At 49.2% G+C, this 27,946-nt stretch overlaps 1 protein-coding gene across 2 annotated transcripts in view; it reads left to right on the forward strand.

Moving 5' to 3' along the window:
* ATL2 (atlastin GTPase 2) overlaps positions 1 to 27,946 on the forward strand; it is an 837,115-nt gene that overhangs the window by 291,017 nt on the left and 518,152 nt on the right. For both annotated transcript variants that reach the window (XM_086927189.1, XM_086927190.1), the window contains exon 4: positions 455 to 559. In XM_086927189.1, the coding sequence (XP_086783315.1) occupies positions 455 to 559 (105 nt within the window). The remainder of the gene's footprint in view (positions 1 to 454; positions 560 to 27,946) is intronic.

The raw sequence follows: 27,946 nt of genomic DNA on the forward strand, positions 1-27,946 counted from the left end.
TATGCTTCCTTAAAGGAACAGTATCAGTTTTACCCTCCGTGGACTACAGCCTTTTGTTCCACATCACCCCTCTTTCAGCTCACTGTGCTTTTAAACAAAGATTTGTGAAAGCGCTTTCTTGTTCATTTTCTAATATAGTGACTTTTTATATTTCAACATGGCGTCTTTTATTTTTTATGTTAATGAAGTAAATGAAAATTGCTTAATACGTTCTAAAATAGTCAATAAAAATCTACGTATTTGTTTTTCCAAAGAAAAATGGTGGGACAATTCAGTGCTTATGATCATTAGTGGAAACTGCGTGATCAGATGGGTTTTAGAAGTACATGACCTTTATTTTTTTATTGTAATAACGGTCCTTTAACCAAATTGATGTAGGGAAAAATATGTATGCATTTGCCATTTTATTTTTGTATCGTATAAACTGTTAATACAGCTTTTCTTTGTGCTTTAGGTTGCCGTACTGCTAATGGATACTCAGGGGGCATTTGACAGCCAGTCCACAATCAAAGACTGTGCAACGGTGTTTGCACTGAGCACCATGACCAGCTCTGTTCAGGTACAAGGTGTTCTTAATTTAGATAGTTAAACATGTAATTTAGAATTCTTCACGTTGCTCGCTTTTTTGCTTTCCAAATGTATTTTTATCTCTTCAGTCCACTTATCACTTAACTTTCAACTCTGATTTAAGCATTGTTGTGAAGTGTATCCTACACCATTGACTTAGTGATGTATATGTTTACAACACAAGGCTAACAGTTCAAGTTCTTACTAATGTAGATAGCTGCAATTTATCATTTAAATGTTTGCACAGGTAACATGGTGTAAATCAGTTGGCTCTAGGAGTTTTCTGATAGAACTCTGTTCCTTGTTGAGTTGTAAAAGTTTGCGCTTTAAGTAATTTAGTAAGTTAAAGTAATACCAATAAAATTCAGTAGAGCAGTCAAAACTAAAAAACAGTTAATATTGCATTTTTACAATGCATGATAAAATTAATAAATTTTTTAAAGTAACCCACAATTTCCAGACTTTTTTTCATTAAAAGCTAAAGCACTGGCAGCACAACTCATTAGAACTCCCATTTATTTGAAGAGAGGACAAAGCTATTTTTCTGACATGTAGTACTTGGCAAATACAAGTCGGAGGAGTTTGAGTATTTAGTGTTTTGTTGGCAAAATTGGCATATCCTTTGTGGTTTATTAACTATTCATGGTGCCTTTAGCTCATAACGTTCAATGCAAGTACTCTGATGCTTAAAAAGGTTTACCTTTCAGATCATGAAAGCAAATTGATTTAATCATTTGCCTGTGAGCCAAATGAATTGTCGGTCTTCGTGTTCTCCCCGTCCGTCAGCTAAAGCGACGCGGATGCGCGTAGGGCGGCTGAGACCTTAAACCTTGAGCTTCCTACGGTGGCGGTTCGGAATAACCTCTTGACCGAGGTGCTTCAACTGGCTGGGGCCTCTTCGGAGCCCCTGCTGCCGTTCCATGAGGCCCTCACAGACATCTTTTTGGGCACTTGGTCCAAGCCCAACACAGGGGCTCCTGTAGATAGGATGATTGCCCGACGGCCTGGCTCCGGGGGACCCCATTTTCCTCTCCCAACACCCCAACCCTGAGAGCTTTGTGGCCCAAACCTAGACTTCCAAGGGTTCATTCCAACTGCTCTACCTGATAGGGAATCCAAGAAGCTGGACCACCTTGGAAAGAGGTTTTCTTTCTCCAGCTTAGGACTGCGGCTGGTAAACACTGCATGTCTTTTGGGCTGTTACTCCCACTCTGTTTGGGACACAGTCGCACAGTTACAGCCACAGTGCCCAGAGGAGGCCTGGGCTGTGCTCTCAAGTGCATTTCCCGAAGGGGGAGACGCAGCGAAGTTTGCCATAAGATGTGGCTGGACACCGAAGACTCACTGGGCAGGACTAGTTCAACATCAGTAGCCCGACGCTATGTCCCGGCTCCGGGTGACCCCATTTTCCTCTCCCAACACCCCACCCCTGAGAGCTTGGTGGTCCAAGCCTCGACTTCCAAGGGCTCATTTTGATCAGACTGCCTCTTTGGGAGGATCTTCTTTAACAGCACTAGGTGACGGTTCTCCACCCAAACCGGTCTAGTAACCACCCCGTGCGTGAAGATTGAGCGGCGACAGTTGACAGCTTTCGACCTTCCTCCCGAAGTTTGTAAACTTATCTTGGCAGCCAGGAATCCCTCCACCAAACGGTATATGCCCCTAGATGGAACAAGTTTGTGGCATGGTGCACAGCAAAGGCTGTGGTTCCCCTTTCTGCTCCCCTTTCAGAGGTTCTCCTCTTCATTCTTTCTTTGGCCCAGCAGGGCTCTATTCTGGGCACTCACAAAGGCTATCTTTCGGCCATTTTGGCATTTCTTCTGCTTCTTGACCAGCCTTCTATTTTCAAGGCCCCTATTGTAAATCGCTTCCTTAAGATCATTACTCATTTGTTTCCTCCAATTCCTTTCATAACGCCCCAGTGAGACTTGAACCTGGTTCTGACCTATCTTACGTGTACTCCTTTCGAGCTGCTGCATAACTGTCTTCTCAGACTTTTGACTCTTAAAACTGCCTATTTGATTCCCATCAACTCTGCTCGCAGGGTGAGTGAACTTCAGGCGCTATCTGCCAAACCTCCTTTCCTGGCTGTTCATCCGGACGAAGTTGTCCTTCGCACTAGGCCTTCTTTCCTTCCCAAAGTGGTTACCTCTTTCCACATAGGACAGACCATCACTTTACCCACCTTCTTCCGCCCTGCATCCTTCTACAGAGGAGGAGAGGCTCCACCTTCTGGATCTAAAACGTGCGCTTTCCTTCTATCTGGATCGCACAAAGCAATTTCTGGTAGATGACCAGCTCTTAGTTGGCTATGTGGGCGTTAAGAAAGGTCGGGCCATGCACAAGCGGACCATCTCTCGATAGGTCGTTCTTTGCATCAAAATCTGTTATTCCCTGGCAAAGAAGGAACCTCCAGTGGGACTGCGCACCCATTCCACCAGGGTGACGGCAGCCACTACTGCTTTGGGGCGTGGAGTCCCTCTTCATGACATCATCCAGGCAGCCATGTGTGCTTCACTGAACACGTTCACCAAACATTACTGTCTGAACAGTCAAGTCTGGAGAGACGGCTTCTTTGGCCATTCGGTTTTCCAGGACTTTCTGGTGTGAACTTAGTTCGCAGACTAACCTACGGGGTTGGTATTGCTGGGGTATCTATTCTAAGGTGAGGAATCAATAACTAATATTCTCTTTCAGATGAACAAGTTACTTACCTTCGATAACGATATATCTGTAAGAGACGTATATCAGTTATGGATTCCTCACTGCCCCACCCATCCGCCACGTTCTGGGAACTGACTTTTAGGGTAAGGGACTTCCTTTCAGGGCCCTAGTGTTTGTGCACCAGTGGTCTGTGTCTTGCATGGCTCTGCATTTCTGGTGTGGAATGTCTTGTAAAGAACTGACGTCCGTATGCAGGGGCGGCGTCTAAGTAGATATCGCGATGTCATTGCGGTGATCACGGCGCCAATGACTAACGCGGAGTCGACAAGACGCCACCTACCTGCGTGCAGGGGTCCTGCTGAAGAAAAGATTCTCTGGATCCAGCCTCTGGGTAATTCTATGGTTAGGTATCCATAACTAATATTTGTCTCTTACAAATATATTGTTAGCGAAGTTAAGTAACTTGTTCTTTACCTCTAGATATTTAATATGCGACGTGGTCCACTGAAGTGGGAATTCGCTCTTCAGGCATTCGATTTTCTGAAGGGGGAAGATTTATGTTCTGGATTTCTGATTTGTATATCTTAATTTTATAAACCGCCAACTGCTCAAAGACTGTCAGTTATTCAAGGGTTCCCTATAGCAATTGAGATGGGTCAAGTTGTCCCAGACTAGGGGCCCTTTTTATGTTTCCATCAAAAATGGTATCCCCTGTAGGTGTCCACCCCCCCCCCCCCCCCCCCCCTTCCCCCGATCCCCCGAGGTGGGATGCCAGAGGTTCGACGGCAAGAGCAACCTGGAGGTGGGATAGAGTATGTTCCTGCCACTACCTTGTGTCCTCTGGGATGTCTTTACCATGTACCTCGTGTCGTCTGGGAGATCTGGCATTAGGGACATTCTAGCTAGCCATTATTGATATGTACCTTGAGCCCATGCCCAACCCCTCAAGGACTGATCTCCTAAAATACCAGTCCACCTGGTTGAATGCATTCCCAGCGTCCATAGAGACCAGATCTGCTGGTACCTTTTTTCTTTTCAACCAGGTGCGGGAGGGATGTCCCATTGCCAGACCGGATTCAAGCCTTGTGATTCCTGCTACAAGCTGATGTCTGTCACGGATCCGCATCTCGTGTGCCTCTGGTTCCTGGAGCGCAAACACGACTTGAAGTTGTGCTCCGACTGTCTGGCCATGAATCCAAAGTCTTTGTGGTAGCGGTCCCGAAAGCTTTTGGAGGCCCGACATTCGGATGTTCGTCGCTCCCGGTCTCGCTCGAGTGGAAGGTCTCGAGACCGGTCGTGGAGCCATCACACCTCGTCAAAGTCTTCGCACTTTTCGGGTAAGTCGAAGCACCAGAAGACTGCAAAGAAGCACCGTTGCTCTCTCGCCTTCTCACCATTGGTCGGCCAACGCGAGAACCGGAGCATCGTCGCTCTAAGGCTCTGTCTCCGGTGCTTGATTCTGGGACGACTCTGCGCCTCCCCCCGTTTCCGGGAGCCGGGCTTCCCCTCCCATCTTAGTGCATTTTACGAGTCCTCCCCTCTGGACTCTCCTGGTGCACCTTTGGGCCCTGCAGAGCGAGCTGAGGGCCCGGGCTTTCGATGCTGGCGGCTTTGGCCACGGTGCCACAGCGTCCCCATGGATCCAGACCTGGATCCTGAATTGAACCTGGTCAACCTTTCTGGACCTTCCCCGGCGCTGACGTCTCCGGCGTCTGCCGTGCCCCCGGCAGCCTCCGTCCCCATCCTCATCCCCGAGATGGTCCCGGAGCCAGATCGACTTCGGCCGACGTCTAATCTGAAGCCGGAGGGTATTTTTGTTCCCTTGTTCATCCCAGGTGTTCCCTTTCGCCTTGAGGGTGGTGATGAGGCTCGGGAAGGTTCGCTGGACCCTTTCGCAGACCAGCTGGAAGATCCGGACTGGAGAGAGGAATTGGGTGAAGCCAGTGGTCTGGATACCTCCCCAGACCGTGGCTACGGCGGAGGGAGCGTCCTATGCAGTGATGGTGCTTAGGGAAGCCGAGGCCTTGGGCCTGGAGCTCCCTACAGTGGCAGTCGGGATTAACCTCCTTACAGAGGTGCTTCAACTGGTGGCAACTTCTTCCAAACCCCTCTTGTCCTTTAATGAGCCCCTCACTCACATCCTTCTAAGCACCTGGCCCAGCACAGGGGCTCCTTTGGAATGGAAGATTGCCCGTAGCCACTGCCCAGGTCCGTGCAATACAATTTTCCTCTCCCAACACCCTTCTCCTGAGATCTTGGTGGTCCAAGGGTGATTTCCCTTCTGTACCCCCGGATAGGGAATCCAAGTAGCTGGACCGGTTGGGACGCCTAGGCTTTCTTCCTCCTGCTTCTGTCTGCGGTCTGTGAGTACTGCATGCATCTTGGGCCGCTATACCCATACAGTGTGGGATACGGTTGCGCAGGTGCTGCCTCAGTGTCCTGAGGAGGCCTGGGCCGTTCTCTCCCAGGCAGTGGTGAATGGGAGAGTTGCAGAAAAATTCACAATGCCTTGCTGAGGATTTTTGGTTTTTCGGGGGATGTCCTGGCAACTTTGCTGGAAATGCCCTTCGATGTCTGTCGCCTTTTTGTTGACCAGACTAACTTGGCGCTCAAGCTTTTTAAGGATTCTTGGGCTACGGCCAGATCCTTGGGCCTCGCTGCGTCCTCCCCCCCCCCCCCCCCCCCCCCCCCCCACCGTCTGCCTTTATTCCCTTTCGTGGCTACAGAAGGGGCACCCCACCACGTCCAACCCAGTCCAGTCCAGTGCAGGCAAGCTGCCCTGCCTCTGCGTGGACGTGGGGTCCAGCGACACAGGTCTGGGAACCAGTGGGCGGTCCAGTCCACACACTCTCCCCCTCCCCAGTCTTCCCCTATCTTGACGACTAGCTGTTCAAGGTGGCCTCGCCCCAGGCGATCGTTTCCCACCTCCCGGATATGGCGGGCCTCCTGCATACGCTGGGGTTCACTATCCATGTTCTGAAGTCACACCAGACTCCCTCTCAGTCGCTCCTTTTCATCAGAGCAGTTCTGGACACAGTGCAGTTACTGGCTTATCCTTCCGAGCAGCGAGTCCAGGATATTCGAGCTATGCTGATGTTTCAGCCTCTATCCTGAATTTCGGTGAGAATGACTGAGGCTGCTGGGACTCATGTCCTCCTGCATCATGATGGTAGATCAAGCCAGATGGCATATGCAGGCTCTGAAGTGGGACCTGAAGTTCCTGTGGGTGCAGCATCAGGGGAATCTTTCTGACTACGTCCAGATCTCGGAAGGGACTGTCAACAACTGCAGTGGTGGTTAACAAACCAGGATTGGGTCAGAGACAGATCCCTCTCCCTTACCCACCCAGACCTTACGGTAGTGACCGATGCATCACTCTTGGGATGGGACGGTCACCTGGGGAGGCAGAGATCCAAGGTGCCTGGTCTCCGGCGGAGTCCTGTCTCCATATCAACCTGTTGGAGCTCCGGCTATTCGCTTGGCACTGAAGGCATACCTTCCCTCCCTCAAGGGAAGGCATTGCAGGTGTTCACGGACAAAACCACCGCCATGTGGTACTGCAACAAACAAGGCTGGGTGGGGTCGTGGACCCTTTGTCAAGAGGCTCTACGCCTTTGGACATGGCTGGAACATCAGGGCATAACCCTGGTTGTTCAACATCTGGCGGGTACTCTGCTGAGTTCATCCGCCCTGGCTTTCAGTCGGTGCCTGGTGGATCATGAATGGCGACTTAATTCAGAGGTGGTGCAAGGTCTCTCTCAGCAATGGGGAGAGCCTTGGTTAGATCAGTTTGCCACTAAAGAGACTATGCAATGTCAGCAGTTCTGTGCGTTGGAGTTTACAAGGCGGCACTTCCTCAGCAACGCTTTTTGTCACGAATGGACCTGCGGCCTTCTGTGCTCCTTTCCACCTGTACCACGTCTGCCCGAGTGATGAAGATCAGGAGTGACCGGGCCCAAGTCATTCTTGTGGCGCCGGACTGGGCAAGAAGAGTAATACCCTAAGCTCCTCAGCATGGCCATCAATATGCCGATCAGACTGCCCCTTTGGGAGGATCTTCTGTCGCAGCAGCAGGGTACATTCCTCCACCTGAACTTGTCTAGCCTTTCCCTCCTTGCATGGAGATTGAGCGGCGGTAGTTGACAGCTTTTGACCTTCCTCCTGAAGTCTGTAATGTCATCCTGGCAGCCAGGCGTCGCTCCACTAAGACAGTAGATGCCTGTCCATGGAATAAGTTTGCGGCGTGGTGCACTGCAAAGGCTGTGGATCCCCTTTCTGCCCCGATTTCTGAGGTTCTTTTATTCCTTCTTTCTTTGGCCCAGCAGGGCTCTGCTCTGGGCACTCTTAAAGGCTACCTGGCAGCCATTTCTGCTTTTCTTCGGCTGCCAGATCAGCCCTCTTTTTTAAGTCCCCTATTATAAGTCGCTTTTTTAAAGGCATTATTCACCTCTTTCCTCCATCTCCTTTCATAATGCCTCAGTGGGACTTGAACTTTGTCTTGACTTAACTTATGCACGCTTCCTTCGAGCCTCTTGACAACTGTCCTCTCAGGCTTCTCACTTTGAAGACTGCCTTTCTTGTTGCCATCACCTCTGCTCGCAGAGGTGATGGCCTCATCCACAAATGGCCTCATCCAAGGATGGCCGTCATAGGATTGCCTCATCTATGATGGTATGGTCTATGACTGTCGTCTACGACAGCCTCATCCATGATGGTTGTTCATGATGGTCATCTATGACGACTGCCTCGTCTGCGATAACCTCGCCTACATAACCAGGTCTACGACGGCCTAGTCTATGATGAGATCGTCTACGATGGCCTCATCTATGACTGCATCCTGTACATAATTTAATGCAGCCGGCAGCAGCTAGATTTCAACTGCCAGTTAGTCGAACAGTCAGAATGTTTCCTTCATGATTTCAAGGAAGAGTCCAGGAAGATCACGAGAGCGGTACCTATAATAGACTACATCTGAAGGGTTTAAGATCATGAAGATGCCTGCATCTATTCCAGCAGTGCTTCTGCGCATAGAAAAGAAATACTGTGCACCTGCTAACAACCCATCCTGTTTGATTGGCTACCCTCTGCAAGATTAAGTAATTTCACAGGACGCCCAACAGCGATCTAAAAATCCCGCAACACCTATTACCACACCATCTGACAAGGGAGGACGTAGTCTGGACCTTATAGGGAAATAATCCTCTACCATGGCAGCTGCCTCTATTAGAGCTGTCAATTCTCTAGCCCTAATCGGTTGTTATGACCGTCAAATGTGGTCAAACGTGGCGAGCCTCCTTGACCTCATTCCTGAGGACTGAAGGCAGGAAGCAAGAAAGATTCTGTTGGAAGGAGAACGTGATGCATCGGAAACTATAGATTGTGCCTTGGACATCGTGAACACCAACTTCCGTCAGCTAGCAGGGTCTGCAGTGCTTAGACGCAAGGGATGGCTTAAAGCCACTACTTTCAGACCTGAGGTGCAAGCAAAGATTCTAGACCTGGCCTATGACGGCGAGTCTTTGTTTTGTAAACATATTGATGAGGCCCTCTTAGCTATAAAAACTGACACTGATACCGAACGATCATTAGGCACCCTTCAGTACAGGCGCAGATTTTTCAAAGGAGCGAGACGTGGTTTTTCATCAAGAGGAGGATCCCAAAACCAACAAAGTAGGCAGCATTAATCCCAGTATAGACAGCCTTGCAGCCAGACCTCATACTGTCAATCGTCTAATACTAGTTTCTCCCGTCAGGGTGGTCGAAAGAGATAACAATCAAGGCTGAGACACTAACAGGAAGCAGTGATCTCCATAGGGCGCCAACCATTTTACCCTCCTTACCCGTGGGCGCGAAGATTTCAGCTTTTGTTCATAAGTGGCAAGAAATTACATCAGACCAATGGGTTCTAGACCTAGTAACCAATGGCCACACCCTGGAATTCATCAAACAGCCACCTACTACTCTCCCAGGGGTCCCCTCCCCCTTCTCCTCGTCTTCACAAGATTTTTAGTTGTTTAAATGAAGGAGATTTTATGGCTTCTCTGAATATGGAAGACACGTATTTCCACAAACCTATCCACCCCAAACATCGCAAATATCTTCGCTTTCAAGTGGCTGGCGCCCATTATCAGTTTAAAGCAGTTCAAAGTGCTCCCGTTTGGGCTGAAATCGGCACCAAGAATCTTTACGAAGTGCTTGGCACCAGTGGCAACGGCATTGAGATCTCGAGGAATAAAAGTATTCCCTTATCTAGACGATTGGCTGCTCAAAGGTCCCTCAGAACGTGAAACCAAGGTTGCCACAGCAGAATAAATCCATCTCTTCTCTGGGGCTGACTCTCAACAAGAGCAAATCAGTTACGTCCTCCAAGTCATGTCTTTTCTCGGAGCAGGGTTAGACGCGGTCCATTGCACAGCATTCTTGTCACAAAGCCGCCAGCTGCGTCTTCAAAGATTGGCATGGTTAATTTCAAAAAGATCAGTTTCAGTCCGAATGTTTGCTTTGCTACTGAGGAGGTGCTCTTCAGCGATACATCTCATTCCCTTGGCGCGGCTCATAATGAGACCTCTGGAGGAAGAGGTGCAACTTCAATTGCAACAAGCCATGGGTTCCTTTGACGATACCATCAAGGTCACGCCGCGCATGATAAATTCTCTACATTGGTGGTCGCAGACAGAGAATCTAACCCAGGGTCTCGCGTTCCTATAGACCATTCCAGATTTCGTGTTAATGACCAATGCCTCCATGGAAGGATGGGGAGGTCATCTGCAGGATTTCCAGATTCCACGAAGATAGTCTCAAATACAAAAACAATAGCAGATCAACAGACTGGAGCTCCGCGCAATTTTTCTGTCTCTCCAAGCATTCCTCCCGAGGATTGCGGGCACCTCTGTGCTAGTCCGGACCGACAATACCATCAGCATGTATTATATCAACAAACCAGGAGGAACGAAATCGGCTACGCTCTCGCAGGAGGCTCAGGAATTGTGGGAATGGGTCACATTCCACAAGATAGCCCTGAGAGCCGAGCAAGTCAGGGGTCTCCACAATACCCTGGCGGACACGCTGAGCAGGTCTCAGTCGGACTGTCACGAGTGGAAGCTGAAAGAGGAACAGGCGAACAGTGTTCCAAGCTTGGGGCAAACCAGCACTGGATCTATTCGCAATGAGAGAATACAAGAAATGCCGATATTATGCCAGCAGGTTCCCTCAACAGGGATCAAGAGGGAATGCCTTGTTTATCCGATGTTCAGGGATTTGTGTGTACGCTTTTCCCCCAATACCATTGATCCCGAAAGTGCTCCGCAAGATGAAGCTGGAAGGTTGCGGTCTAATTCTGATTGCACCCTGTTGGCCAAAACAATATTGGTTCCAGGAACTTCTACTATTGTCTCAAGACAAGCCCTTTTGCCTGCTGCCGACACCTACGATGTTGTCAAGGGACGGAGGCCAAGTGGTTCATCCGGACCCACAGTCACTGCACTTGCAGCCATGGCTCCTGATTTCTTAGAGTTCAAGGACCTCAACATTTCACAGGACTGTCGTGAAATATTGGCCAAATCTCGTGCCCAAAGCACAATCGAGACTTATCGCTTCAGATGGAAGCGGTTTTGCTGTTGCTGTGAGGCGAATAATATTCACCCAATTCAAGCTCCTGCACAACAAGTTCTCCCTTATCTGCTTTCTCTAGCCAAGTGTGGGCTTACTTTTTCATCGGTCAAAGTACATCTTGCTGCTCTTTCCGGATTCAGGAAATGCTCAAGAGTCCCTTCTCTCTGCTAGTCTTCACTTGTCAAACAATTTATGAAAGGACTTTTCCGAGCCTTCCCTCCAGTGCAAGCACCCCCTCCAGAGTGTGAACTCAACACCGTGCTAGCGCAGTTAATGAAGCGTCCATTTGAGCCGATCCATAAAGTTGATATCAAATTCCTCACTTGGAAGGTTGCCCATTTACTGGCTCTTATCTCTACAAGAAGGGTTAGTGAAATCCAAGCTTTCACTATAAAGGAACCCTTTTTACATTTTACTGGGGACTACGTAACCCTTCGAACAAATCCCAGGTTCATTCCTAAGGTACCAACACAATTTCACTTGAACGAACCGGTAAGATTAAAAACATTCTTACTGGATCCATCCACTCCAGCTGAAAGAGCATTACACTCTCTGGATTTTAAGCGCGGTTTAAAATTCTACTTACAGAATCTAAAGACATCAGACATCCCAGCCAACTGTTCGTGGCCTGTGGTCAAGCAACACTTGGAAACGCAGTAACAAAGGCATCAATCGCCAGATGGCTGGCATCTACGATTCATTTCTGCCATGACGAGGCTAAAAAACCTTTGCAGAGGAAAGCCAAAGCTCACTCTACGAGGACTATACCAACTTCTACAGCATTGTTAGCTGGAGTGACTCTGGAATGTCTTGCTGCGACATGGAAAAATGTCCCCATGTTCAGGAAGCATTACTGTCTTCAATCTTCTTATCAAGAAGATGCAGCAGTTGGACAGGCTGTCCTACGCCATAATTCATTTTGGTCAGATTCAGGTACCTTTTTCTCCTTTATATGCTATTCTATTATTGGCAATGTTCATGCAATATACATATAAATTATCTCTGCAAAATTGTAAAAAATTTATATATATATTCATATCTTAATGTTCTTGTATTTATGTCTCTTATCGATAATGTCTTTTAAAATAGCTTTTGATTTCTTAAAGGCTTGGTTATTTTAAAAAAAGGTTAATGTTCTCAACCATTGTGGATGCAGTTTGTGAGTTTATAAACACTTGTCTCCCACCATCCGCAAACTACAGTATATTTGGTATACCGCTTGCTACTCTGATTCAGGCATGTGAATCTATGAAAGATACCCCAATAATGGATAAGAAAACAAGTTACTTACCTGTAACTATAGTTATCCAGTATTGGTATCTTTCATAGATTCACATGCACCCACTCTCCTCCCTGGCGAGTCAGTTCTCTATGATTTGGGATACTTACTTCCCACTTGTGCTATGAAAATCTGAGGAGAACTGCCTCTGCCGAGAGTTTTCTCGAGGGTGCTGGTAGCTGATTGGTTGGAGCTAACTTTTGGTTCTTTTTACTATAATGCTGTAGATAGGCTACTAAGATTTAGGCCTTAGGCTACTAAGATTTAGGCCTTAGGCTTTTTTCTTTTAGCCTACTACTATTATTTACTTATGGCACTACTTTTGTAATTTACAGTGGGACTCCCGCCTCGGCGAGAGGGAATGATTCAGGCATGTGAATCTATGAAAGACACCAATACTGGATAACTGTAGTTACAGGTAAGTAACTTGTTTTCTTCTCTACCAGGGGAGCCTCATTATTAGTCCTAAGCACTTAATAGCAAGTCAGGGGGATCATAGAGCTTTTTTTTTTAAACATCTACAGTTGTGTACAGTAGTGATTTAACTATTGTTTCTAGCCTATAGAAAGGCTAGAAATTACCAGATTTTTTAAATTTTCATTTAAAATAAGAAGCCAATTAGATCAAATTAGTCAATGACTAGAAAAACAAATCTTTTACAACATTTTGTAAAAGGAAAGGAAGTGAAGGACGTGTTAGCCAATTGGCTGAAATGCAGAACATAAGTGAAACTTGCACTGTGCCTTTAAGGGCCTCAAAATACACCATATATCTGATCTTGCCCACAGGTGCCAGTTGGGTCAGTTCATTTTTTCGGCTCTCTGAAACCTGATCCTGGGTCCTTGAGCTCTTTTATTTATTTATTTATTATTATTTTTTTGAAGTTTCAAAGACCTTTATTGTTCATTATCACAGTACATCAGTGTAATATACACGTCCAATCAGCTGTCCTATATCAAACATGAAACAACACCTTCCCGTGTCTTTAATCACATTATGCATGACCGAAACCGAAAAAACTCCCTCCCTTCCCATAAACAGTTTACACGTTGTCAAAAGGTAAAAACGCAATAGTGAAATACAGTCTAGGTCATATCGGCATAGCAATTAGTTCAGTATTTTATCATCAGCACAGTACATTCTAAGTGGAATAGTGGCATTACACGGATGATAAAGAACACAGTTTCAAGTGGGCCGAAAACTCGACATCTCTATCTTAGCTATATCGCTCACATGATACAATAACCCCAGCACATTTTATTCCAGCGAGGTATACTACGAAGGTATCTTGCTTCAGAGTTACTATACTTTGGGTTCAGCCCGTTGGGTATGCAGCTCGCCATTATCCATTTGCCCCTCCCTTTCCTCCCCTTCCTCCTCGCCTGCTTCCTGCCTAAGGAGATGAGATAAGTGAGTGGGCCCCAAATATTCTTTGGTCGCGATCTGATGGGCAGTATTTCTGCGTAAGAATGTAGTTGATCTTGCCAGGTGGACATAGTGTGTATCCAGGACTTGAATTTGGGGGCTCGCCCCCTCCCCCACCTGCACGCTACTTGGCGCTTGGCCAGAAGCAGGCCCATGGCTAAGAACTTTTTGTAGACCGTAGCAATTTCTTGCGTCAGCCCCAACAGTGCTGTGAGTGGGCACGGCGTAATCTTGACTCCTAACATATCTGACAGTCCTTCAAAGATTAGTGTCCAGTAGTCTGCTACTTGTTGGCAGGTCCATGATAGATGCATAAAGTCTGCTCCCTCTTACCCACAGCGTTCACATCGAGCATTGTCTTTGAGATGAAAACTGTATAATTTAGCAGGGGTATGGTACAGTAGATGTAGAAACTTAAAGTGTATGAGGCGTAGTCTGCTATTGCTCGTGATTGCTTCCGTCTGGATATAACTGAGTTCCCATTGGTCATCTGTTAGGGGTAGTGTGAGGTCCTTATACCATGCCTGCCTAGCACGCGGGACCAGAACAGGTGACGCACTCAGTGCATGTTTATATAGGAGAGATATTACATGGCGTGGGGCTTCTTTTTGCAAAAAGGCGTGTAGGGGTGCAAGTATGTCCGGTTCATCAGGAAATGCGGGGTGACAGTCCCAACACTCTGCCGGAGCCGGGTGTATGAGAAGGTGTCCATTATCGTGGGTGCGTGAGCTCCAAAAAATTGTTCTAGGGAACGGAAGTGACCACCCGTATATAGGCCCTCCCCAAGTGTGGTATGTGAGCCTAGTAAGCATTCTGCGACATATCTCCTCGCATGTCACCTGTAACCGGGGGTCATTCAGCAAGGACATCATAGTGAGTACAAAAATGGGCTCGAGCAATCTGTCCCCATGCCATTACTGTGCAGTCAACAGTGGACGGGTCCCGTTCCCTCTCCCTCACGTTTGTATAAAGGTACCCAGTCGGAGGCGTCTGGGCTATAATAACCGTCCTCCACCTCCAGGTGGGCCATAAATGGCGGTGGGTGATTCCAGTATGTGGCGAAGTGGGCCTGTGCACAATAATAATAATGTTCAAAATTGGGGACTTCATATCCACCCTGTTGATAGGGCAGTATCAGTGCATCTAGATTAAGTTGCGCCTGTTTCCCTCCCCATATGAGCCGTGCGAGTTGGGTTCTAAGTGTACAAAAGAAAAATCTCCCTAGGTGGCATGGGATATTGATGAAGAGGTATAATAATTTGGGTAATGTGACCATCTTGATGAGAGAGATGCGGCCCGGCCCGCCATGGAGAGTGGCAAATGTCTCCATTTAGTGATGGTATCAGTTACCTTATCAATGGCTGCCCCATAATTAATCCTCAGCAATGTATCCTTTTGCCTCGCAATCCGTATGCCCAGGTATTTCAGCTCATCCGACTCCCAGATGAGGGGGTAGTCTAGTTGGTGCGATTGGGTATTATCAGTAAGTGGGAATATGGCAGATTTAGCCCAGTTGATCTGTATGCCAGAAATACCACAGAATTTTGTAATTTCTCGTAACACAGGGTTTAGGTTATCTCGAGGTTTCTTAACGTATAGTGTCATGTCATCCGCGTATAGCGAGATGAGCAGCTACCTGGCTGGATAAATGAGTGCTCTGTGATTATGATGCTGTCTTAGTTTTGCTGCTAAGGGCTCAATGGCAAATGCAAAAAGGATTGGGGAGAAGTGGGCACCTCTGCCTGGTGCCTCTGAAAATATTGAAGAGGTCGATCTAGCCCCATTCAGTAGTACTGTAGCTGTCGGCTGGCTGTATAGCAGCTGCACCCAGTTTAGAAAAGTCAGAGGCATCCCCATGTACCCCAACGTCCCCAGCAAATAGTCCCACTCTAGTGAGTCAAACGCCTTGGTAGCGTCGAGAAATACAGCCTCACAACTAGGTTCGATATCCTGCAGTACGGCAGTTAGGGTCCGCAGGTTATGTGACGTTGCCCAATTGGGGACAAATCCCGCTTGGTCGGGCAACACCAGCCATTCCATCAAGAGGTTAAGGCGGGCAGCCAGGACCTTTGCCAATATTTTAGTGTCGCAATTCAATAATGATAAGGGGCGGTAGGATTCACAAAGTAGTGGGGATTTTCCAGGTTTAAGCAGCAAAGTTATAAGGGCCTCTTGCATAGTACGGGGCAGGCACCGTTCTTCCAATGCAGCGTAAAACACTTCTTTCAGGACAGGGGCTAGTAAGGGAGCATAGGTTTTGTAAAATTCAATTGGGAGACCATCCGACCCCGGAGCCCGACCAGATTCCATCTGCATGATGGCGGCCGTGATCTCGTCAAGTTCCAGATCCAAGTCAAGGAACTTTCGTTGTCACCCAGCCAGGTAAGTGCGGTATCCTCAAAGTAGGCAGGCAGATCCAATGGAGCACCCCTTTTTGAGGAATAAAGCGCGCCATAATAGTCTCTAAAAGTACGGAGCTGGTCTGGGAGGTTCCTATATGTATTGCCCTGTGCGTCTTGTTTTTCAGTGACCTAATTGGAGCATATAGGGGGCCTAGGCACACTTGCCAGCGCCTTCCCCGGGTTGTCCCCTTCACTGTAGATACGTGCCATGTACGGTTTCCCCCGAAAGCTACGCTCTCTATCTGCAGCCAGTTCATATTCAGTCAGTTTATCGAGCATTTGGGCCTTAGTGGTGTTGTCGTCTGGGCTGCGGGCAAGATCTTTTTCCAAATCGTGCAACTCTCTCTCCAGCTTGAGGAGGTCTCTACGCAGGGTTTTCAGGACCCCTCCACCCTTGGCTATGCACCATCCCTGCACCGTAACTTTTAACGCCTCCCATACCGTTGTAATGCTGGAGACGGAAGTTATATTGCGTTTGAAGAAGTCCTGTATGTCTTGTTCTACTTCAGCTTTAAACACTGAGTCACAAAGATGGGATGGGTTGAGGTGCCAATTTAAATATGGGGAGCTGTCTATAGGGGTCTGCAGTTCCACGACCACTGGAGAGTGATCCGAGAACGTGCGAGCCAAGTGGAGTACACAGCTCATCCAATGCGCCATCTCCGCCGACACAAATCTATAATCCAGTCTAGCCCATGTGGAGTTGACCGCTGAGTAATGTGTGCCTTCTCCAAGTGTGGGATGCTTGTACCTCCAGGAGTCAAGCAAATAATTTCTGTCTACTCTATCTTTTAATGTCCTTTGTGTAACCGTGTAGTGGGAAGGGGAAGCACGAGATCTGTCCACCCGGGGTTGCAGGGCCGTATTAGTCACCACCCAAAACTACGTAAGGGATGCCCAGCACTTGAATCTTGCTCCATAGTAAGAGGAGAGTATGAGGGTCATCTATATTGGGGCCATAATAATTGGCGAACACCACATTGTACGAGTGGAGTCTCCCCCAGAGCAGACAGAACACATCAGCCTCTGCTCCGGTGGGCACAAACGCTACCCCTCATTTGATCAGTATAGTCACTCCCTTAGAATAATTAGAGTAGGACGCAAAGCAACGGTGTGAGGCCCATCTCGAGGCAAATTGGGGAATGGCTCCAGGCGCCAGGTGTGTTTCTTGTAGAAGGGCAATCGTTATGGCATGTCTATCCAAGTACCCAAGTACCTGCTTACACTTCCTAGGGTTATTAAGGCCACTGACATTCCACAAAGCCACCTTAATAGACCGGTTAGCGTGTGCTTTACCTAACGTCCCCATTACAGTAGAGGTCAGAACTTATGCGTACACTGTCAACCTGCATTATCTGAACCCTATCAGCGTATCTATCATTAAATAGCCCCCCTCCTCTCACACCGGCGACCCCAACTTGCCGGGCATAAAATCCCCACCCTCCCAGAAAAAAACACATTATGCAAAACATAGCACCCCTATTAGGTTGTTTCGGGGGTTCGCCCTCGTGGGGAAGCACTAGGGGCACTTTACCCACCCACTCTCCCCCTTACTTGCACCCACTAGCCCTACCTCTACTCGGGTGGGTAGCCATTGTGGAACGGAGGTAGGTGGCCGAGCAAGGCATACTGAGCATATCACAAAGAGTTAGTCATTTGTATACATCACCAATGTAGATCAGTCCTTCGTGCGGGGAACATCAGCAGTAACTGCCAAGAGAACTATCTCACACCTTGTACATCAGTCCTGTTGGGATAGAGGAGATTGAGACCTGTAACGTGCACAGGCCGCAGCTTCTCTGGAGGACGCCTGCTTGTGTCATTTGAGGTAGTCCTCAGCTTGCTGCGGATTCAGGAAATAGTGCTGTTTCCCTTGATGTGGGATTTCCAGCTTGGCTGGGTACAGCATAGCGTAAGGGATTTCCTGCGCTTGAAACTTTTTCTTGACCACAGCAAACTTGCGCCTAGCATCCTGCACCGCTGGGGTGAAGTCCGGGAAGAAAGCCAGCGTTGTATTCTCATAATGTACTTGTTGCTTTTCACGGGCTAGGCGTAGGACTGTGTCCCGGTCACGATAGTTTAAAAAACGTACTATCACGAGTCTCTGCGTTGCTCCAGGGGGTGGGTGCGCAGCCAGGGATCTATGCGCACGTTCCACTGTGAGGTGCGCCGAGAAGGATTCCCTACCAAATAAGTCCACGATCAGCTTTTCAATGAAGTCTTCCATGCGGCCCGTGTTGGTGGATTCTGCTAGGCCAAGAATGCGTACATTGTTCCGTCTGGACCGGGCTTCCAGATCCTCGTTCTTATCTGCGATAATCTTGAGCAACTTATCCATCTGTGAAATGTGGTTCCCACTCGCCATTGCTCCATCCTCAAGGTCCAAGATCCTGCTTTCCGTTTCCTTTATACGGTTCTCATTTTGGCTCAGTTTAGTGACGACCGTGTCCATTCTCATGTTTATCGCGTCCATTTTGGTATCCATGGATGAGGCTTTGCTTCATTCCAAGCAGGAGCGCCTTCCAGTCTTCTTCTGGAGCATCTGCGGCATCAGATTCTGTGTGCTCCGTTGATTAAGATTTTGGCGGTTTGCGTGATTCGAACAGGATCTTAGTTTGCTTGGCTTCAGTGGGCCCCATATTGTAGGAAGGAGAGGCGGTCCAGTGGTCAGGGCAAAGTTTCACAATTCAGCACTCGTCCCAGGGCAGACAGTAGGATTCCTGGATCAGTGCCAGGCCGGGCTTGTCACGTTGGGCAGAGGTACCAGGGCACCGCAATTCACGAGCCGCGGCGCCGCAGAGACAATGGGTTGGCTTACCCAAATGTACGTAGTGGTGTATGCTGAAGATATATGTTGCGGGCTCCTACATACACCAATTACACCGTCAGTAAAGCATAGAGATTCAGCCTCAGCGGGGGAGGGCCGGGACCGCGACGCACAGTCAGCAGGGAAGCAGTACTCAGACAGTGCGCCCTCAGGTATGCCGGCGAGATTCACTTCCACATCGAGGATTGGCAGGCAATGCTTTAGTCCCAGCTATCTGGGTATGTCGGTTCAGCGCAGAGGTGGCGGAATGAAAATGAATGGAAGGTGAGCGCCGCTGGTGTCTGGCCCCGGAAGCCTCAGGCGTTCAGTATTACTTCAAGAGGCACGGTATCCCTGGTGCTCCCTGCTCACTTGGCCCCTCAGAGATACAGGTCTTAGCTGCACAGTGCTCGGAACGCCGGTGCGGGAGACAAGATGGCGGCCCCAATTTGCACTCCGTCCCCCCACAGCCTGTGTGTTGAATCTTGCTAAGCTCACCCGCTGTTTCGGGACGAGGGCCGCACCTCGACCAGCCAACAGAGTGTCATAGCGGGCCAATCGTACAGTCAGGCCCTGTAATTTCGCCTCGTCGCTTTATTCCCGCTTTCGTCGTTCAGCGCCGCAGCCTCGGCGCAGCCACCTCCCAGGAGCCGCCGTGTGGGAGATATGATCGGCTATCGCCGCATCCGCGGTTGTGTTTAGAATCGGTTGTAGCTCAGTAGTTTCAAACTGGGCACGTTTTATTAAGCCGTCAGTTGTGTCTGTCCCCGGGGCCCGCCAAATCTTGTCCCTCGCCAGGCGCGGTACACCAGTTCCTCGTCGGGCGACAGGCTCAGCAGATCTCCCCCCATCGCCCACTGCTACTTGCCTCGTAGTGCCAGTCTGTCAGTGGCATACGGTGTGGCTCTTCAACGAAGACGGTGGCATATTCCGTCCGGCATGTAGATGAACTCAATGTCAGCGAGGCCTCCCAGCCTCAGCGCCCGGGCTCCTGCTTCGTATGAAACATGCGGCAGGCCGCGCTCAGCTTCCACAGCTTCCTCGTCGGCTATACTTTAGGGTAGCGGGTCAAGCAAGGCATTGCTAGCATCCGCAAGATCTTGCGCTTCTGCTGATGAGGTCAATGAGATTGGAATATGCATCTGGATGTGGAAGGATATTTCCCTGCTCGGCAGGGCTGGAGCCTCACTCTTGCGCGGCCATCTTGGTCCAGCGTCACCTAGCGCCCCCCGAACTCTGTCTTTTTAGCTAAAAATAGTTGAAATCCAAGGAGAAGAGACATCAGAGGTAGCGCTCCTCATCGGCATTGAGGAGCATGACTTTGAGGACAGGTAACATAACCCACCTACTCATCGTCTACAAGCAAACTGTCCGACACGTCAAGACTCCACTCAATGACGACCCACCAATCAATTTGGAAAGATACAGGACGTAGCCATGTTAGACTCTGAGAACAAGGTCTTCATTGCCATGGATTCAGAATTTGCCAAGTTGGCTCGAAGACCACCTTAAAAAGGGAGTGCCTGGCTCTCCAGGCTCAGAGTAATCCCGAACGTATTCAGGATTACTTATGAAATACTGCTAGAACTCTTCTCCATCACTAAGGAGTTAAACATCATTCAGATTTTTGCCAGGGCCATCCAATATGGCTCCTTTCCCTTCAAGGCTCCCACCTGGGAAATTGCTGCCACAGCCACCGCATGCTCCTACAGGAACTCTTAGAGAAAGGAGTCCCCGATCACCACCTCCACAAGGTTCCAGAACACACAGGAGACCCCATCATTCACGTTTCAGATAAAAAAACTAAATCTTGGAGAACATATAGATGGGTCTTTTCATTCTCGTTTGCCGAAAATCTGGTCTTAAGAATGTAGCAGGAGGTCACGCTATAGCCGTTCCGGACAACCTCATCTCGTGCATGAGTCTACCGTCTTACTCTGACAGACATCTCCAGCAAGAGTCTCACCGGTTGATTGATTACCTCACAATATTTAATGTTATGTTAGTGAGAGGAGCAGCAAAACGTAATAATTAAAATGTCCACTCCTTGTACTTCCACATCATTCATTCTTTAGATCTTGCATTAGAAAATCTCTTCCATTAGTACATGGTCTAGTTGAAGCTGTTCCTCACACATGCATCAATCAGGTCCGCACCATCTTAACTATTTCAAAAATACAAGCCACCAGATCTGGATCCTTTATTTTGGAGAGCAGAGCCAACACTAGACTGGCATTGTGGCAGCATCAACGAGAAAGTCTGGTGCAGTAGCTCCTTTGTCTTCTCTTCCACCGGACAGAGAGCAAACTTATATAGTCAGTTGGCAGAAAGATGAGTTGAACACCTGCATCCATCATAAAAGCTGGCAGTGCCACTGCTCTCTTGAGGGAGATACAACAGATCCCTCTGGAATTCTCCTCAAAGAAGACCAGCAGGACCTCCAGGATGTTATGAATGAGGGCGTTCTTGACTCAAATCCGATCATTGGAGCAGCAGATGATACATCCGATATAACGGCATGTACATATTACGATGGAATCTGCAATGGATGTACTTGGTAAAGCACAGCAGAAAATCCTGAATTTGTCTTTTTGGCTTTGATGCAGACGAAAGATCTTGCATTAAATCTGTGGACATTAAAGGCTGTTGGAGCAGTAAAAGAAATACAGCTGAAGATGCATGCTGTACATTAGGTGTTTCCCTCAGAGGTTTCAAGCCCCCGAGTGGTCGCATCAGCAATACCAGAGGCAGCATTACCATCCTCAAAGGTCCTGAAGTGGTAGAGGAGGCCAACCACCCACGGCCACAAGGAAAAAAAACCTGTAAAACAATGTCTTTTTTTAAAAAATGTTATAATACATTTTATTTGGTTATTTTGCAATATGTAGGGGTCGCAGCCCCACCATGGCAAGAGAGATGTACACTTAGCTTGTGCCAACAACCATATTTCTGATTTATAACCACACCCACCGAACATGTAGGTGACATAAACGACAAGTTCTGGTCTCCATATTCGTACAGGCGGTGTATTTGTCATAGTGTGCAACATTAAACATATCCATAGACCTATTTTAGAACTCACAGTGAGGATATACCAGCACCTAAAAACAATACGATCCAGTCTCAGGGGTCCGGGGTAACGTCGATACCACGATAGTCTGCCCATAGAGTTCATATTTTTCAATGTTTAGCGGGGCACCCTCAGTCCGCAAAAACAGCAATCTCGGCCTCCATACATTTATCTAGCAGTCTTCTATTTGCCCATGGTCGGGAGCAATGTTGCCTTCCACATTGGCGCTATGTGCCTCTTGGCCACCGTGAGATCTAAAAACAAGAGGTGCTGCTTATATGAATGTACCAAGAAAAGGCGAGGGTCAAGTGGGAGATCCCCTGACAGCACATGATGGAGACACAAACGGATTCGGCGCCAAAACTGCTGTAACGCCGAGCAGCTCCAAACCATGTGTAGGAATGACCCCTCCTCCCTGTTGCACCTCCGGCACATGAGAGACTGAATAACACCCATCCGCCATAGGCGTACCCTAGTGTAATATGTGCGATGTATGTACTTAAATTGGATAAGCCGAAAACGCATGGAAACCGCCGCACCCCTAGGGCTGGCGATGGCTTCAGCCCAATCATAGTTAGTGATTTCAGGTATATCTGCTTGCCATGCAAGCCGTGTCTTGTCCAGTGTGGTGGGTGTATGGGTTGTCTGTGTCTGATAGACCTGTTTGATCTTGTGGGGTCCTAGGTCACCTGTAAGCAACCATCCCTCTAGGGGCTGAAACTCAGGGAGGGATTCTAATGTGTGGGTCTTGGGTAGAAGTGGGTGTTGGAGTTGAAAGAACTTATAGAATTGTGTTTTGTGTAAATCGAAATCATCCTGTAGTTGTTGAAAAGATTTACTTGTGGTGCCCCGCATTACATCGCAGAGGGTCGAGATCCTGACGCGGTCACACCCTCTAAACCCTTTTAATGTCATCACGGATCGGAGGTATGCGCCCTGCCCTAAGGGAGTCATTTGAATGAGTGTCCCCTGCCAGCCCATCTGTCTGGTCTTAGCCCGCCAGAGTTGTATCACCACTCTTCCAGCTGGTGGCAGAGGATCAAGACGAACTGAACTATACAACAGGTGGAGGAGCGGGACCTGATCCATAGCAGCATGTTCAGCCAAATATGCTGGATCCGTGGGGGAGCTATACCACCATTTGTTTATTACCAGAATATGCTACATAATAGGCATAAATATCTGCTGTGTCGATCCCGCCGCAATATGTGGATTGTGTACATGTATGGAGCCCCACTCTGATTGCCCCACCGTTCACCATGAATTTATTTTGTATGGCTGCGACTTGTGTGAACCATGAGCGCGGAATGGGGTATGGGTGATTCTGGAGGCGATACAGAATACGCGGCAGCTACACCATTTTAAAAATGGCTGAGCACTCGTATAGGGAGAGAGGACCACAGGGGTTTCGCTGTTAAGGCTAGACAATTGCGGAGTAATATTGCGTGCCCAGGAGACTTTCAATATGGGGAAATATATATGCAGAGATATTTGAAGCCATACGTCGCCCGGTAAAGCTGCGATGCCCAGGCGTCGCGTCTCTGATGCCTGCACAATGTCTCTTTTTTAACCCCTTCTCTGTTGGCCATTCTGGTGAGAGGATGCAATACCAATAATTTTCAAGAGTGACTATATATAACAACATTCAAAAACAAATGGAGGAGTACCCCCGTGAGGCTATTGAAAATAAGCCTCTGGAATCAAATTTATTGTGGTGCACGTATTGCCCAACCAACCAAGGACACAAGTTGTTCATTAAGAAGACCCCTCACTCACCAACCTGGTTGGTGACCTGCTTCATCATCGGGGTCCCACCCCGAAGGCTGAGTGCCAACATGGTGTGCTTCGACACCTGGCTACAGTGGAGCGGGTAATTTTTCTTTTTTTATATGTGCAATGAGATATTTAAAGTGAGTGATTTAAAAGGTGTCCAATGCTACTCACTCGTAGACACCGTGTATAAAAAACTGCGACACCTTTGTCTAGTTAGGTAGGCTTCGGTGTACAAGACGTGTGGTGTATTAAAATCGCGTCATGTGTTATGGGATTAAAATACAGGTCTACATGTTTCAACCATGTTAATATTATCGGTTTTCGTCAGGACAATGTGAATGATCTGGGTGGTGCACACGCTAAGGTGTACCTTGCCTTCGATCAGTGTATAAACAGGAACCACAAAATTGTGGTTCACATAAAAAGATGTAATGTAGTCTTCTTCCCGAGTCTGGAAAAAACCTGTGGATAAAATTTTTTGGAAAAAGGGGTTGGGACCACGATGACAAAAGACAAACAACCTGTCATACATATAACGAACAAAAAACATGCAAGAACATGCTCTTGAAGGTAACAACTGGACTAGAGTGTCAATGTCACGGAAGTCCCTGTTGCAAAGTGCACAGCGGGCCGCAGATGATCAAGTAACCTGCACTCGTTGCGCATTTCCCATGGTGTGCATAGAACAAAAGTCCGTTATAACAATCGATACGCCCCACTCGTCTAGGCAACAAGAACTGTTACCTAGTTGTGAGGGCAGCGGGTGAAACAAAGGTTCCATGTCAGGGCAAATGGGTGGCCCACATAACTGTAAATAGACACCTGCATGCCACCATAATCAATGTTGCGCTAAAAGGACATACGTGCTGGTCAGATCAGGCCAACATGTAGTAAGTGGACCACACACAATCATACACACTCCCATATCACCTGGAACAGGCTTACTCAAAGCATAGAATCTATTAGCTTCATGGGCGACCCGGTTCCAATGGCTGATTGCTCACGTTATCTGCTTTGCCGGAAAAACAAAGGGTAGAGTCCGAACCGGAGCACCATCGCCGTTCAGAAGGCACCGTGGTGATCGCCAATCTTACTAAGCGGACTTACTTGTGGCAGGATCCTGGCGGTCTATTAACCTACTTGGTAACCTTCATGGAGCCCCGATGGTAGTGACCAGCGCTCTGCGTGTGCACTGTTATTAACGCAATCGCTCGACTTCTGGGTTTCGGACGGAGTCGGAACACGTGGGAACCCTCAGCCAATGGGGATCAGTGTCAGCTGACACAAGACAGAGGCCTTGGGTTGCAATAGTTACGTTGCTCGTACCGCAGTTGGTGTTGGATAAAGTTATGACAGCGAGTTGTGAGTAAGGGAATGCAATATGCGTCAACCTGCAGAACAATGCAGAAATGTACCGATTTAGATTGCGGGGCCTATTAAAAAATGCAAGTGAATTAATGATAGGGAAGGGAACAAAAACGGAGTACTGAAAAAAGGAAAGATAGGGATTACGAGTAATACTCAGTGTATTCAGGCACTTAAAAGTGTCAGGGGGACAAGTGGCAGCTATGGTCTAGATGCTGCCAATCTAATCTAGGTCACCAAAAATCATGTCTTTGGGACCAAGGTGGTGATATGGAGAGTGAGCTAGAACAGACATGTTTGGAGTCATATCTGGTAGAGTTCATGTGCAGATGGGCACCTATCCCATGATGGAGTTCCAGGGTATATTATCATTAAGACCAGTCTTGTGCGTAGAAAGCCTGTAGACTCATCTTTGTTCCTTTTCGAACAGGCGCTGGTTCTGGTTCTGACCAGGGGTGATTTGCTCTATAATGGTCCATCTCAAATAGTCAGGTAAGGAGCAGACGTTGCGGTCTGCTCCTTATCCCCCGTTCCCTGGGCAGAACGCGACGCCGGAGATCGAAGCCTTCCTCATGGCCATGAGGTCACTCTCTCTTCAGTCTGGTTCTGCGGCGCCTTCGGGCCAAGCGTCCCCGACTTGGAGCCCAAGCGGGCCGGGTGCTTCGGCCCAGGCGCCGTCGGGTGCTTCAGCCCCGGTTCCGGATCCGGGTCGCCGCTGGTCGACCTTAAGACCCCGCTGGGGTCGGCCCCTTGGGTGTCATCCCCGGCGTCGTCCCTGGTCCACCCCTCGGTCCAGATCCGGCGTCAGAGCGGTGTCGCTCGACGCTGCATTCGGCGCCGGCTGAAGAGGAATTCTTCGATCTGGGTCCATCCTTTACCCCTGAATTTCAGGACATGGACGACGAGGGAGATTGGGGGGGTCTGATGACCCTCTGGTCAGTCTTTTCAGGACTGGACACAGGAACTAGGGGAAGCTAGTGGCCTGGCTACCTCCCCAGACACTGGTTTTGTCTCCCCTCCTACCGTGGCTACGGAGGAGGGGGCTGCTTATAGTGTGGTGCTGACGAGGGCGGCCAAGGCCTTGGCTCTTGATCTCCCGGTCTCAAAGGTGAGGTCTAACATCCTCACAGAGGTCCTTAAACCGCAGGTAAGCTCCTCGGAGCCTCTACTGCCATTTAATGAGGCTCTCACGGACGTCCTGTTGGGCACCTGGTCCAGGCCCGCTACAGGTCCCCCTGTAGATAGGAACGTCGCTAGGCGCCACCGCCCTGCTCCGGGCAGCCCTAGTTTCTTGTCCACCCACCCCACCCCAAGAGCCTTGTTATCCAGGCCTCTACTTCTCAATCTGCATTCCGACTGCACCACCAGATTGGGAATCCAAGAGGTATGAACAATTTGTCAAGAAGATGTTCTCCTCCCTTAGTTTGGGATTGCGGTCGGTCAACACTGCGTACCTCTTGGGCCGTTACACCCACTCTCTGTGGGATACGGTTGCGGAAGTGCTGCCTGAGCGCCCGAAGAGAGCCCGGGTGAAGCTCGCTCAAACCCTCGCGGAGGGACGAGACCCAGCGCGGTATGCAATACGATGTGGACTGGATACCATGGACTCGCTGGGAAGAGCGATTTCCAAGTCTGTGGCGGTTCGCCGCCACGCCTGGCTGAGGCCGGCCAACTTCTCGGACGATGTCAAGAACACTCTTACGGACATGCCGTTCGATGACGGCCACCTCTTCGGTGGCAAGGCAGATAGTGAGCTGGAACGCTTTAAGGACTCCAGGGCTACAGCTAAGTCCTTGCGCCTGTCCGCCCCGTGCCAGCAATCTTCTGCCCAGCGCTCCTTTCGTGGCCACGGAAGGGGCGCCCCCACAAGTCCTGCCAGCCACTGACCGCAGACTAACATTCAGCGCGGCAGCGGACATGGTTACCGTCGCGGAGGTAACAGGGGACAACAGCGCAGCCAGTCCACATCTACCCCAGCAGCATCTGCCTCAAAGCCTTCCTAGTCCGAGCTTTCAGGCCCATTTGACCCCAGTGGGTGGCAGGGTTCGCCATCACCTCCTCCACTGGCGCACCATCACATCGAACAGGTGGGTGCTGCAAATCGTCTGAAGGGGCTACTCCCTCCCCTTCGAGGCGACCCCTCTAGCCATGCCACCGCAGTACCAACTCATGTCGGGGATCACTTGCAACTTCTGCAAGGGGAAGTTGCGGCCCTCTTGGCCAAGGGGGCCATGGAGCGCGTTCCTGGGCCAGAAGTAGGGTGTGGTTGTTACCCCCACTACTTTCTGGTTCCCAAGAAGGGCAAAGGGGGCCTACGCCCTATCTTGGACCTGCAGAACGTCAACGGCTTCCTCCGGAAGGAGAAGTTCAAGATGCTGACTTTAGCTCGGTCCTGGCTGCCATAGACCCTGGATGGTAGCATTGGACTTGCAGGACGCATATTTCCATATCCCGGTCCTTGAAACACTCAAGCGCACCATCTGCTTTGTCGCCAAAAAGGCGACGGCCATCGAAGGGCAGGAGCGTGGACTGGACATCCCCGAAAAGTTGGCGGACCTCAACCAGGCGTGGTGACGGATCGCCACAGTCGTGGAAATCGCTCTGCCCAGCGAGTCCGTGGTATCAAGTCCACATCTGATGGAATAACATGCTGCATCCCGCCCCTCAGCAAGAGCTTGGGCGAGCCGTGCCTGGGCCTTCTCCGGACACTGGGGCAGCACGGCCGCAACCATATCCCACAAAGAGTGGGTGTAGCGGCCCAAAACTAAGTGAGGAGAACAGTTTCTTTCCAAAATGGTCAAAACCTTTTGGATTCCCGATCTGGAGGGGTAGACGGGAATGCGGTCTGGGACGTAGAGGCCTGGATCACCAGGCTCTCTGGGGGGGGTGTACGGACATAAAGCAGGGGTCGCCCGGAGCCAGGCGGTGGAGTCTGGCCACGTTCCGATCCACAGGGGGCACTGTGGAGGACTTGGACCAAGTGA

The sequence above is a fragment of the Lissotriton vulgaris genome, chromosome 6, assembly GCF_964263255.1.
Source record: "Lissotriton vulgaris chromosome 6, aLisVul1.2, whole genome shotgun sequence".
Lineage (NCBI taxonomy): Eukaryota > Metazoa > Chordata > Amphibia > Caudata > Salamandridae > Lissotriton > Lissotriton vulgaris.